Below are 14,100 nucleotides of genomic sequence, written 5' to 3'. Positions count from 1 at the left end.
ACCATGTTGGCCAGGCTGGTCTTGAACTCCTAACCTCAGGTAATCCGGCCCCCTTGGCCTCCCAAAGTGCTGGGATTATAGGCGTGAGCCACCGCGCCCAGCCTGGGTGAAGTTTTAAGATGTACATATATTCAATATTAATGTCAGTTTTTTAAAGGAAGTAAAAATTTTCTTAAAAACTATCTACAGGCTTTATGGGTGTTTTTCATTGCTATTTAGTTCTGCAGTTTACACTTTTGGTAAATACAAGGTTTTTACATGTTTTTTAAGGAGTTACTTTAATAGTTAAAAGGTCACATGAAAGGCTAAAACATTACCTGACCCTCATAGGTGCTAGGGTAGTTCAAAGAATGCTTTTTGGTAACTTACTGACTAGTTGGAGTGAAACTTGCAAAGTATCATGGGGAACATAGCATCTAGGTAGGATTCATAGGAAAGACTTTGCTTTTGATGGAGAAGATTCCCAGTATTGGGAAGCACATGTACAATAATGATACAGAATAAGATTGAGGGGATAAGGAATATTTTAGGAATGCTGATTTTGAGACTAGAGGCGTTAGGGCCAAATCATGAGAACACCTGATTGGACTTCCTCCTGCCAGGTAGAGGGGGTAGTTACAAATAAGAAAGGTTAGTGTTAGGAAAGGCTCTCCCACCCCACTCCCTCACCCCTACCCCAAGCCCCCCGCCACTATTTGTGTGTGTGTGTGTGTGTGTGTGTCGGTCTCACTGTCACTCAGGCTGGAATACAGTGGCCCACTCCTAACTCACTGCAGCCTCAAACTCCTGGGGCTCAAGCAATCCTCTTGCCTTAGCTTCCCAAGTAGCTACGACTGCACACATGTACCACCATGCCTGGCTAATGTTTTAATTTTTGTAGAGATGGTGTCTCACTCTGTTGACCAGGCTGGTCCTGGGCTCCTGGCCTCAAGTGATCTTCCATGGCACTTGGCCTCTCACTCTCTTTTCCCTTGGGGAAAGGGCAGAGTGATGGTGCTAGACTGGCTTCCATCTACAAAGCCAGGACAGACAGGCATCTTCTTTTCAGGCTTTCTGACTCCAGGTGGGGACAGGGCGTGACAAAGATGGTTTGATGGAAAAGCCAGGAAGGTGAGCACAAGGAGAACATCTGGGATGGGGGTCAGGGGGTCGGTTTGTGGGCCTGCTGGGAACTGCCACGAGGATAGGGCAAGAGACATGTGCATTAGGAGGATTGTGGCTAACTGCAGCCAATAGGGGATCAGCTAGAAGATGGAGAGCAGTTTCAAGGTGCCACCAAATGCCTATAGAAACTGCTTCCTCAGGAGGGCCTGTTCAGGCTTCTGTCTACCCTCACAAACTATACTACTGAGAAAGAAGGGTTAATTTTTCTTTTTCTTTTTGAGACAGAGACTCACGCTGTCACCCAGGCTGGACAGCAGTGGCGCGATCTTGGCTCACTGCAACCTCCACCTCCCAGGTTCAAGCAATTCTCTGCCTCAGCCTCCCGAGTAGCTGGGATTACAGGCGCCTGCCACCAAACAAGGCTATTTTGTATTTTTAGTAGAGATGGGGTTTCACCATGTTGGCCAGGATGGTCTCGATCTCCTGATGTTGTGATCCACCCATCTCGGCCTCCCAAAGTGCTGGGATTATAGGTGTGAGCCGCCGTGCTTGGCCAAGAGTTAATTTTTCTAGTGGGGTGTTTGCTGGCAAAGTAACGAGTTTTCAACAAGGGGAAGGCCAGTGCACCTCATCAAAGTGGGAGGGTGGGAAGGGAGGCCTGTGACAGAACTTTACCTGCACCTTACCACCTGCCCTGTGTCCTATTCCCAACTAGTACTGGAGACAGCAGGGAAGGACTGAGTCAAATATGAAATAGGAGTTTTAAGCAGAGAGGTGGACGCAGGACTAAGTCTTATTATCTGAAAGTGACTGAAAATTACCTGACAGATGTCAGAGGGGCCTATGATCCAAATGTAATTACTGGAAAAATAAAACATTTGAAAGAACTGATTGGAGACAAGATAACCAATAATTTTGGGTTTATTAAACTATTAGAAAGGGGCTAGCAATCTGCAGAGCCACCACTTACTGTCCACTCATTACTGAAAACTCAGTTTCCATAGTGACCTAATTATACTTTATTTAATGCAACTTCAATGAATGAGATAACTTTTTTTTGAGATGGAGTCTTGCTCTGCTGCCCAGGCTGGAATGCAGTGGTGTGATCTCAGTTCACTGCAACCTCTTCCTCCTGGGTTCAGGCAGTTCTCCTGCTTCCACCTCCCAAGTAGCTGGGACTACAGGCATGAGCCACCATGCCCGGCTGAGAACATTTTACATATATGTGAAATAGTTACCCAGTCCTGATCAACTAGAGCACTGAGTGACACACATTAAATGTTAAGTTTGAAAAGACTGTAAAACATTCACATATGACAGCTCTTAGTGAAGTAAGAGCCTTTCATATTCCATAATTGTTTGAAACATCCAGGAGAGCTAGGTCCCGTATCTCCTCTAGAAGTGTGTATAGGCTCCTTCCCTTTGTTTGGCAATATTCTTGATATTCTTCCTGAATGATGTTTACTTTGACCTCTTGGGCAAGCTGAGCTTCTTCCATAGATTTAGTTACTTCTTTCACTAACTCACTCTTCAGCAAAGGGGAGCTCTGATGAATAAGTTCTGTATTTGGTATCTTGTATGGTTTGTTACTAATTATTTCAAGTCTGATTGTATCAGAATGGCAACGTGAGGCCTGTACGGATATTCTTACCTAGCATAGAGAAGAAAATACATATTACTAAATCACATTATTTGTTCCTTACATTTTAAATATTAATAATACTTAATAGAAATACAGACTTACAGTTACATGGTCAAACAAATGGAACGTAACAGATTCCCCATTTGTTGTAGTAGAGGTAATTTTGTTTTGAAATCGTTGAAGGGATCCTGGTTTCCATGCAGAACGGCTATCTGGGCCAGATGAGATGACTAAACCATCTTTATTTTTTAGATAAGCAGCACCTTTAATCCCAAACCTATATTATGACCAGAATATAAATCCAGAGACAATGTATTCTTAGTACACAGATCTTGTATGCTTATCTAGAATACTAGTTTTTCTCCTAGATTAAAAACAAATTACTTTTCCTGTGGTTTACCTCCAAGTATTTATTTCACCTTAGCAGATGGAAACAAAGTATTTTGTTAGATAAGAAAGACCCTAAAATGGACATAGATGTGTATATATATACACACATTCCAATCTTCACTTTATTTTTTTTGAGACAGAGTCTTGCTCTGTCACCCAGGCTGGAGTGCAATGGCACGATCTTGGCTCACTGCAACCTCTGCCTCCCGGGTTCAAGTGATTCTCCTGCCTCAGCCTCCCAGGTAGCTGGGATTTCAGGCACGCGTCACCACGCCCGGCTAATTTTTGTACTTTTAGTAGAGACGGGGTTTCACCATGTTGGCCAGGCTGGTCTCGAACTCCTGACCTCAGGTGATCTGCCCACCTTGGCCTCCCAAAGTGCTGGGATTATAGGCGTGAGCCACCCCTGGCCTCCAATCTTCACATTTATATACTGAATCATATGTTACATTATGTACATATAACTAGTTGCTTAAATATCTTAATAAATTGTATCTATGTACAGTTTGTGTTCTACACTTTTACCGATGATTTGTTATGCACCATTGCATTAGATGTAACATACCTGGGTATAAATACAAGCACACCATTTGTTCGAATTGAATAAATAACTCCATCAGATATGCAACGCTCCTCGGTGGCAGGGTCTTTGTCTTTGAAGTACATGCACTGGAAGAGCTCAGTAGACTGCTTCTGAGAATGCTGTGCTGCCTGTAAGAAGCACAACTCCAAGGTATTATAACACTCCCCTGGCATTCCCCGAAGAAATGAAATTCATATTCATTCAAATGTGAGATTCTGTAAAACTATTAACATAAAAATTGTTCTCCATTATGAAATTAAATTACTTTTTGTGGGAACTTAACTATCTAGTATTATCTCTTCAAAAATGTCTTAGAAAATGAATTATTTTATAAAATGAAACCCATTTTTAGTTCATGAAATTAGAGGTCAGCAAATTTGAGTCACGTCCACCTTGGGTACAGGAAAAGTATCACATATGTCTTACTTGCCATTTCTTTCTTCTCTTTTCTTTTTTTTTTTTTTGAGACAGAGTCTCGCTCAGTTGCCCAGGCTGGAGTGCAGTGACGCGATCTTGGCTCACTGTAAGCTCCACCTCCTGGGTTCACACCATTCGCCTGCCTCAGCCTCCCGAGTAGCTGGGACTACAGGCGCCCGCCACCACACCCGGATAATTTTTTGTGTGTGTTTTTAGTAGAGATGGGGTTTCACCGTGTTAGCCAGGATGGTCTCGATCTCCTGACCTCATGATCCACCCACCTCGGCCTCCCAAAGTGCTGGGATTACAGGTGTGTGCCACCCCGCCCGGCCAGCCTTTCTTTTCAAACCTGTCCTACGAAAACCCTATTGGTGGAAGTCTAAATTAGCACTACTGATAAGGAAGACAATTTAGTAATATGTATCAAAGTTTCTTTTTGTTTTTTGAAGATGGAGTCTCACTCTGTCGCCTAGGCTGGAGTGCAATAGTGTGATCTTGGCTCCCTGCAACCTCCACTCCCGGGTTCATGTGATTCTCCTGTGTCAGCCGCCCGATTAGCTGGGATTATAGGCGCGTACCACCATGCCTGGCTAATTTTTGTATTTTTGTATTTTTTTTTTTTTTGAGAAGGAGTCTCGCACTGTCGCCCAGGCTGGAGTGCAGTGGCGCGATCTCGGCTCACTGCAAGCTCCGCCTCCCGGGTTCACGCCATTCTCCTGCCTCAGCCTCCCGAGTAGCTGGGACTACAGGCGCCTATCACCTCGCCCGGCTAATTTTTTGTATTTTTAGTAGAGATGGGGTTTCACCATTTTAGCCAAGATGGTCTCGACCTCCTGACCTCGTGATCCGCCCATCTCAGCCTCCCAAAGTACTGGGATTACACGCGTGAGCCACCGCGCCCAGCCTAATTTTTGTATTTTTAGTAGTAACGGGGTTTCACCATGTTGGCCAGACTGGTCTCGAACTCCTGAACTCAGTGATCCACCGGCCTTGACCTCAAAAAGTGCTGGGATTACAGTCATGAGCCACTGCACCCGGCCTATCAAAATTTCATTTATGCGTGCACACCTTTCGGCTCAGCAATTCCATTTCTAGGAATTTTTCCAGACAATCATCTGAAATGTCTGTATAAGTGTATCCATAAGGATGGTTGTAAATTTGATTGCTTAGAACAGTGCTGCCCAACAGAACTTTCTGCAATGATAGAAATGCTCTCTATCTGTGTTGCCTAATATGTAGCCACTAACCACAAGTGGCCACTGAGCATGTGCAATGTGGTCAGTGTGACTGAGGAACCAAATTTCAACTTCTAATTTTAATTAAATTTAGGTAGCCCACATGGCTAGTGCTACAACATTGCACAGCAGACAGCTATACCATTGGATATAGAAAATTAAAGATTTAGTTTCCAATTTCCTGCATTACCCAGTGGTCTAGTTCTATGCTGTGCAATCTTGAAGCAACTAGTAATATGAAATAGAATAGAAAGCAGCTCCAAAACAATGATGTAACATGCTGTGCTATCTATAACAGTTGGGTTACATGAAAAAAGCAGATTTCAAACAGCAGGCATGGTATGATTTTTTTTTTTTTTTTTTTTGAGACAGAGTCTCGCTCTGTCGCCCAGGCTGGAGTGGTGTGATGTTGGCTCACTGCAAGCTCCGCCTCTCGGGTTCACGCCATTCTCCTGCCTCAGCCTCCTGAGTAGCTGGGACTATAAGCGCCCGCCACCACGCCCGGCTAATTTTTTGTATTTGTAGTAGAGATGGGGTTTCACGTGTTAGCCAGGATGGTCTCGATCTCCTGACTTTGAGATCTGCCCGCCTCAGCCTCCCAAAGTGCTGGGATTATAGGCGCAAGCCACCGCGCCTGGCCGATAGTTTTATAAATAAAAATGTTAGCAGTGTCTAGAATCATTAATTATTAGCTCTGAGTGGTAAGATAACAGGTGAGGTGTTTGTCTTCATATCTTTTTTTTTTTTTTTTTTGAGACACAGTCTCAATTCTGTCATCCAGGCTGGAGTGGAGTGGTGCGATCTCGGCTCACTGCAATCTCCACCTCCTGGGTTCAAGCGATTCTCCTGCCTTAGCCTTCCAAGCAACTGGGACTACAGGCACATGCCACCACACCCGGCTAATTTTTGTATTTTTTGTAGAGACAGGGTTTCACCATAATGGTCAGGCTGGTCTCAAACTCCTGACCTCAAGTGATCGGCCTGTTTTGGCCTCCCAAAGTGCTGGGATTACAGGCATGAGCCACCGCGCCTGACCTCTGTCATCATATCTTTATGTGTTGCTTGAATCTTTACATTTCCGCCTTTTGGAAAAAAAAAATCTAATAGTCTACTGTCAAATCTCCCAAATCCACAAGTTACCTGAGAACATCTACAAACGTTCTGAAAGCACTGGTTAAAATAATTCTAGAATTTAATTTGCTAGAACGTATGATACTTCACTGTACTACACAATAGAGCTGACATTTTCTTAGCAAGAGATGATAGGTAAGAGAATTTTGAAATTCCCTCTTACTCGGTTTCTGTTGTTGATATGTCTGCATAATTCCTCAAGATCTTTGTTGCTGAACAAATTTCCCTTAATTTCCATTTTCTTATCTTTTGAAATGGCTGCCATTAACAAGCGGTGTACTACAATATCTGAATATCTTCTTATTGGAGAAGTAAAGTGGGTATATTTATCTAATGCAAGACCTTCAAAAAGAAAGCAAAAGATCAAAATAAACAAAAGATCTTTAAAAATAACTAGCACAAAGTTATAGCGACACATAGGAACATGGTATGATTCACCGTAATGATGGAACTCCTCCTCCGCGCAGGATCCCGTGGAGAAATACAGAGCATTGGACATGGCCTGCGTGGCCATGGAGCGCAGCAGCCTGTTCACAATGGGATCGTGGGGGTCATTCGCATTATCCAGAGAATCAGCCAGTGTTTTATTGGACCTGACAAAGAACAGAAAAATCGTTAGCTAGTCCCAGACAGTAATTTACAAGACAACACTTTGAGAGGAACCCTTCACTCATCCGTCTGAATACCTTCATCTGCCAGTAAATTTATTTTGGACACATTTCAGAAGCACCTCTTTTCAAATACAGAAATCTAGTTTGCTTTGCAGTTTAAACAAAGCAAGAGTGTCAGAATTTAAATACATTTCTTAAGTAGAAATGAATCACGTACTGATTGTAACATGAGACTAAGTTAGTGCTTGGCCATAATGGGTGGTCAAATACTCGTTGAATTGAATTCTTTACATCCTTAACCTTAAACATTCTATATAGGTAAAATAATGGACTTGGTGTACAAGTAAAAGAAACCTAAATTAGTTTTTCTTTTTTAAAGAGGTAGTAAGCATTCTATTTATTCTGAAAATAATTTTTTTGTAGAGACAGGGTCTCACTTTGTTGCCCAGGCTAGTCTTGAACTCCTGGCCTTCAGTGATACTCCTGCCTCAGTCTCCCAAAGTGCTGGGGTTACAGGTGTGAACCACTGCATACAGCCTCAAAATAATAATTTTAAAGCCCCAGGAAATACAGAGGTATATTAAAAATAAAACTAATAATACAACATATAATTCAGTCCTATATTGTGGCTGGCTAAGGGAAAAGGGGGAAAGGAGAAATACAGCATGATAATAAACAGAGAGGCAAGGTGTTAAGTGGTCACTATGTGAGCTTTCAAGTTTAACAGACTTGGTGGGTTCAAATCCTGGCTCTGTCCTCACTGACTGTTAAATTACAGGCAAATTACTTAATCTCTTCAGACTTAATTGACTTATCTGTAAACATGAATGATGCTGCCATCACCTCAGCATTAAGAATTAACCACCAGGATGTCTGAAAGCCCTTGTCCCATGTGCCTGGCATGCAGACAGCTCACATAGTGACAAACTAACAAACAAACATACTAGCACCGGAAGGCAGAAGCAAAAAAAAAACAAACCCTCTTTAAAAAAAAAAAAAAAAAAAAAGAGGCTGGGCGTGGTGGCTTACGCCTGTAATCCTAGCACTTGGGAGGCTGAGGAGGGAGATCACAAGGTCAGGAGTTGCCAGTATGGTGAAACCCTGTCTCTAACAAAAATACAAAAAAATCAGCCAGGCGTGGTGGCGGGCGCCTGTAGTCCCAGTTACTTGGGAGGCTGAGGCAGGAGAATCCCTTGAACCCGGGAGGTGGGGGTTGCAGTGAGATTGTGCCATGGCACTCCAGCCTGGCAACACAGCGAGACTCCGTCCCAAAGAAAAAAAAAAATGGAGTCTCACCATGTTGTCCAAGTTAAAAAACAATCAATTTTGATAAACAAATAAAAGATATTTTAATTAGTACCTGTTACTTGACAATAAAATATTTTAAAAAACAATATATATATGTGTATATATATATATATTTTTTTGAGACAGAGTCTCAGTCTGTCACCCAGGCTGGAGTGTAGTGGAACAGTCTTGGCTCACCGCAACCTCCGCCTCCCAGGTTCAAGCGATTCTCGCGCCTCAGCCTCCAAGTACCTGGGATTACAAGAGTGCACTACCACGCCTGGCTCATTGTTGTATTTTTAGTAGGGACAGAGTTTCACCATGTTGGCAAGGCTAGTTTCGAACTCCTGACCCCAGTGATGTGCCTGCCTCAGCCTCCAAAGTGCTAGGATTACAGGTGGTGAGCCACTGTACCCAGCCTATACTTAGTTTTTATTTATATATTTTTTTTCAGAGAGTCTTGCTCTATCACCCAGGCTGGAGTGCAGTGGTGCAATCTCGGGTCACTGCAACCTCTGCCTCTTGGGTTCACGCCATTCTCCTGTCTCAGCCTCCCGAGTAGCTGGGACTACACGCGCCCGCCACCTTGCCCGGATAATTTTTTGTATTTGTAGTAGAGATGGGGTTTCACTGTGTTAGCCAGGATGGTCTCAATCTCCTGACCTCGTGATCCATCCACCTCAGCCTCCTAAAGTGCTGGGATTACAGGCATGAGCCACCGTGCCCGGCCTGCCTATACTTAGTTTTTAATGAAAGAAGTATTTTATTCTAGAGATAGGGAGTAAAAATGTCTCATTCAGTGGAGGGTGGTATAAATTCACTGTTGATGTAGTATCTTACAATATTGTCACAAAGATGCTGCATTTTGAAATTATTGAAATAAATAGGATTAATTCTTCATCACTTAAGGGGTAGACGAAATTAAATCAAGGGTAACTAACGGGTTCCCTACTTCTGTATTGCAAATTATGGCAGGCCAGCCGCACACGGTGGCTCATACCTATAATCCCAGCACTTTGGGAGACTGAGTGGGTGAATCACGAGCTCCAGGAGTTTGAGACCAGCCTGACCAACATGGTGTAACCCTGTCTCTACCAAAAATACAAACATTTGCCGATTGTGGTGGCACGCGCTTGTAATCCCATATACTCGGGAGGCTGAGTCAAGAGAATCGCTTGAACCCGGGAGGCGGAAGTTGCAGTGAGCCAAGATCGTGCCACTGCACTCCAGCCTAGGTGACATAGCGAGACTCTATCTCAAAAACAAACAAACAAACAAAAAAACACCAATCAACCAACCAACCAAACAAAAAAAACCCAAATTGTAGTGGATCAAAATTTATGCCTAAATGTCCATTGTGGTCGCTCACGCCTATAATCTCAGCAGTTTGGGAGGCCAAGGCAGGTGGATCACTTGAGGTCAAGAGCTTGAGACTAGCCTAGCCAACATGGCGAAACTCTGTCTCTGCTAAAAATACAAAAAAAATTAGCTGGGCGTAGTGGCGTGTGCCTGTAGTCCCAGCCACTCGGGAGCCTGAGGCAGGAGAATCATTTGAACCTGGGAGGTGGTGGTTGCAGTGAGCTGAGATCGCACCACTGCACTCAAGCCTGTGTGACAGGGCAAGACTCTATCTAAAAAAAAAATGAAATAAAAAACCAAGGAACAAAATTATGACTAAATAAACATGTTTTAAGTCTCTATACATAACAATGAAGAGAGAAAAGTGTGTCTTCAAAAATGCAGAGAGCCAACAATCTGTTTTCTCTTTTTGGTCAAAGATCTGGCTGTCACATTTTAAGAACAACTATAAGATAAATAAATATGCAGCATGCCCCTCCATTGCTCTGCCCCCTCAAAAGAGGAATACCGTGTATCTATGAAGAAGCCTTTGGCTTTAGCACATTCCCGGAGTTCTGAAAAGAACTCCTGGTGTGGAGGAGGGTGCTGGCGCAGCAAGGCCTGATGAGGGAAGCTCTCCCAGATCTTCTTGGCGACCCAGTGGTTGGCCAGGATCATGCATTCAGCCACTGTCTCATGGACTTCCAGGGGCTGCTTGGGGATGAGGTCATGAATGTTTTTTTTGTCATCTAGCTGTACGCGAACCTCTACCCCTTCCAGTTCCAGGGCACCACATCCGTCTCGTTTAGCTCTGACATGGCGAGCTATGTCGGTCAGCTTTCCAATTGCCCACACTAACTCCTCCAGCTTGGCTTGTCTGCTCTTCTCATCCAAGTCTTTGAATTCTGGAATATCATCAACAACACTAAAATTTCCATCCAGTAGTTCTTGGGCTGCTTCATAGAACAGTTTGTATGCTGATCGAATAATGGTTCTGCCATACCACACTTCCTTAATTTCATAAGAGGTTTTATCCAGTTCCCACATGATGCTTACAGCATACCTACAAAAACAGTAACATTGACAATATCACTATTAAATTCATCTGGCTTTTGTTTTGTTTTGTTTTGTTTGAGACAGGGTCTTGCTCTGTCACCCAGGCTGGAGTGCAATGGCATGATTGCTGCTTACTGTTGCCTCAATCTCCTGGGTTTGAGCAATTCTCCTGCCCAAAGTGCTGGGATTACAGGTGTGAACCACCATGCCCCACCTAAGTCTTCTATTTTTGAAGCAAGTAGAATTTGACCTAACTGTAACTTAAAAAAAATTACAAAGCCACAGGTTTCTGGTTTGATTTGTCAATCCAACCACCTTACAACTAAATCAAAAAATATTTTAAATTAAAACAACAGTTAGACAGGGTTTTGTTGAGCTCTGAACAAATTTGAAATGAGTTCATATGTGACATTACAAACCCTACTTTATGTCCTCCATTTTTTTTTTTTTTTTTTCTTGAGATGGAGTCTCGCTCTGTTGCCCAGGGTGGAGTGCAGTGGTGCTATCTTGGCTCACTGCAACCTACCTCTTCCAGGTTCAAGTGATTCTCCTGCCTCAGCCTCCAGAGTAGCTGGGACTACAGGCACGCACCACCACGCCTGGCTAATTTTTTCTATTTTAGTAGAGACACGGTTTCACTGTGTTGCCCAGGCTGGTCTCAAACTCCTGAGCTCTGGCAATCCACCCACCTCGGCCTCCTGAAGTGCTAGGATTACAGGCGTGAGCCACCGTGCCCGGCCATGTCCTCCATTTTGATTAGAAAAGCATGACACTGATAGAGTCAAGTCTTTTTAGCTCAGTAAATTAGAGCAAAGTCTTGCAAATCCTACAGGATGACACTGAACTGTGATATCAGTCTTGATGACGGCTAAATGAGCAAAAATTGCATTTAGCAAAAAAAACTCTTTGCCACCAAGTCATTTTATTAAAAAAGTATACATTTGGAACTCAAAAAAAACCACAGGGCTAATTTTCCTAATATGTAAAGAGCTTTTACAAATTAATTAGTAATTGATCTTGAATCCAAAAGAAAAATGGGCAAAGAATATAAAGTAGTTAACAGAAAGGGATACCTAAGTGACTCTTAAACATACAAAAAATGGTTAGCTTTATTCATAATGCAAATTAAAGCCAATCTAAGATACCATTTTTCATTTATCAAATTGGCAAAGATAAAAAAATACAACATACTGTGCTGGCAAGGCTGTGGGAAAATACGCACTCTCATACATTGGCAACAGGAACATAATTGGTGGAACATTTAAAGAGGGCGATTTGATTATACTGATCTAAACACAAATGCACATACTCTTGACACAGAGATCCCATAATCAAATATGGGAATTTCTCTTTCATATATACTATATTTTTAAAAATGTGAAATGGGCTGGGCGTGGTGGCTTACATCTGTAATCCCAGCATTTTGGGAGGCCAAGGCGGGAGGATCACTTGAGCACAGGAGTTCAAGACCAGCCTCGGCAATATGTGAAACTCGGTCTCCAAAAATAAAAATAAAAATGAAAATGTGAAATGACTTATGTTCAAAGTTAACTCTGTACAGCTTTGTTTGTAAAACCAAAATATGGGAAACTATCAAAATTTCCATAGATAGTGCAACCATTATTAATACGGAATGATCTCTAAGATACCAGTAAGTTTTTTTTAAAAAGGAAGGTGCTAAACAGTATATATATAATGCAACCATTTGTGTAAAAAACAAAGATCACATATGCATATTTGTGTGTGTAATATATCTCGAAAAACTAATATGGAACTGGTAAATGAGGGAAAGTGATAGGGAGGAATCTTTCATTAAATACCTCTTGGGATATATGAGTTTGGGCCTATATGATTCTATTACCTATTCAAAGAGAAACATAAATTTTAACCTTAACAAATGAACAAACAAAAAACTCCCCAAGTTCATGATCCTCATGCCAAACAACTTCATCCAGGCAATGCATAAGCACAAAGCTACACACATTTGTTCTCAGATTTTAGCCGACTTTAAAAAGCCAGTAACAGAGGGAGATGCAGCCCCACTGCTAGCAGACAGAAGAGAGGAGGGGAAGGGTAGGGAAGGCTGGAGAAATAAAGCTGCCTAAAGATAAGTGGTGTGGGGTTGGGGTCAGGGGTGGTGTTGAGAGATCAGAGGGGAGACCCAGAGCTGGGGTGGGGCAGTGCAGAGAAGAAAAATGAGGCCAGAAGCAGGCAGCATCGGGAGCCACAGAAGGGCCAGGACAAGCTTTGAAGACAAAAGCCATAAACTCACCTATCAACGCCTCCCAGAAGGGAACACAAATCAGCACTGAGGACGGAAGGCAGCATGTCATAGCGACGATCTGCTAGATAATAAGTGGTGGCCCTGTGAATGACACACACGCGGCACCGCGACCTTCAGCAGGGAGAAGCAGAACTGCTGACTGTGTGGGCCGCAGGGAGGTAAATGGCCAAAATCTCACTACAGATTCCCCAAGGTAGTTGCTGTTTCATAAAGTGCAGCAGACTGGGTAATAAAACTATTCCCATGGTCCCATTTTTCTAAGTGATACTGCTTTGGGCTGAATAGTCTTCCACTGATAAGAGAAAGAAAGAGCAAGTGACAGTGAATCTTTGTTGCATAAGAAAAATTGGAGTGTAATGATCCAGCATTTTTATAAAATAGTATATTACTACATGAAAATTTAACCCATTTCAGTTTAGTAGGAAACAATATGTGAAAAGGTTATGTTAAAAGGAAAGGTAAATTGATCAAGGTACTGTTTTTCTAAACGAAAATGGGGAGTGGACCTCAACTTTTTTTTTTTTTCTGGAAGGGACCTTCAGAATTACACAAACATGAGATCTTTGAACACCTGAAACTAGTACAGACACAAAATACACAGTCACATATATACAACCATAGAGCTGATTTCAAATAGCATTACCTTGTTCTAGCTTCAATATCAATATAAGAATTTGGTGCCACAAAGTGTGTTACATCTGCGATGTGGACCCCAAGTTCCAGGTTGCCATTATTTAAGGTTCTGATTGAGAGTGTGTCATCCACATCTTCACAACCTTTGGGGTCAATGCTGAATACGAGATGGCTTTTCCTCAAGTCTTTACGTTTTTGTTCCTCTTCACGACTCACTTTCCAGGGATTTTCTGGTGTGTTTACCGGCATCTCACACATCTGTATGAAAGGTCAAATATTCAGCAATTCATGCACCACACATTTCTGTAAAAATCCACTCACTGATATTCTCAATGCGACCACAGAGAAATTCATTCATTCTCAATTACCTTCTGCATCAACCTATGTCG

General features: G+C 42.6%; 1 protein-coding gene across 5 annotated transcripts in view; it reads right to left on the bottom strand.

The window, feature by feature from the left end:
- Nucleotides 1–1,590: 1,590 nt before the first annotated feature.
- Nucleotides 1,591–14,100, bottom strand: part of DIS3L (DIS3 like exosome 3'-5' exoribonuclease) — a 42,903-nt gene continuing 30,393 nt past the window's right edge. For 4 of the 5 annotated variants that reach the window (XM_050795933.1, XM_050795936.1, XM_050795935.1 and 1 more), the window contains 8 exons: nt 13,722–13,969; nt 13,067–13,159; nt 10,268–10,801; nt 6,941–7,095; nt 6,666–6,844; nt 3,702–3,847; nt 2,849–3,023; nt 1,591–2,755 (listed from right to left, as the gene is read on the bottom strand). In XM_050795933.1, the coding sequence (XP_050651890.1) occupies nt 2,447–2,755; nt 2,849–3,023; nt 3,702–3,847; nt 6,666–6,844; nt 6,941–7,095; nt 10,268–10,801; nt 13,067–13,159; nt 13,722–13,969 (1,839 nt within the window). In that variant the 3' untranslated portion in view covers nt 1,591–2,446. The remainder of the gene's footprint in view (nt 2,756–2,848; nt 3,024–3,701; nt 3,848–6,665; nt 6,845–6,940; nt 7,096–10,267; nt 10,802–13,066; nt 13,160–13,721; nt 13,970–14,100) is intronic. The other variant, XM_050795934.1, reaches the window with a different exon arrangement.

Source organism: Macaca thibetana, chromosome 7 (genome assembly GCF_024542745.1).
Source record: "Macaca thibetana thibetana isolate TM-01 chromosome 7, ASM2454274v1, whole genome shotgun sequence".
NCBI lineage: Eukaryota > Metazoa > Chordata > Mammalia > Primates > Cercopithecidae > Macaca > Macaca thibetana.
This window is presented reverse-complemented; position numbering and strand designations above follow the sequence as displayed.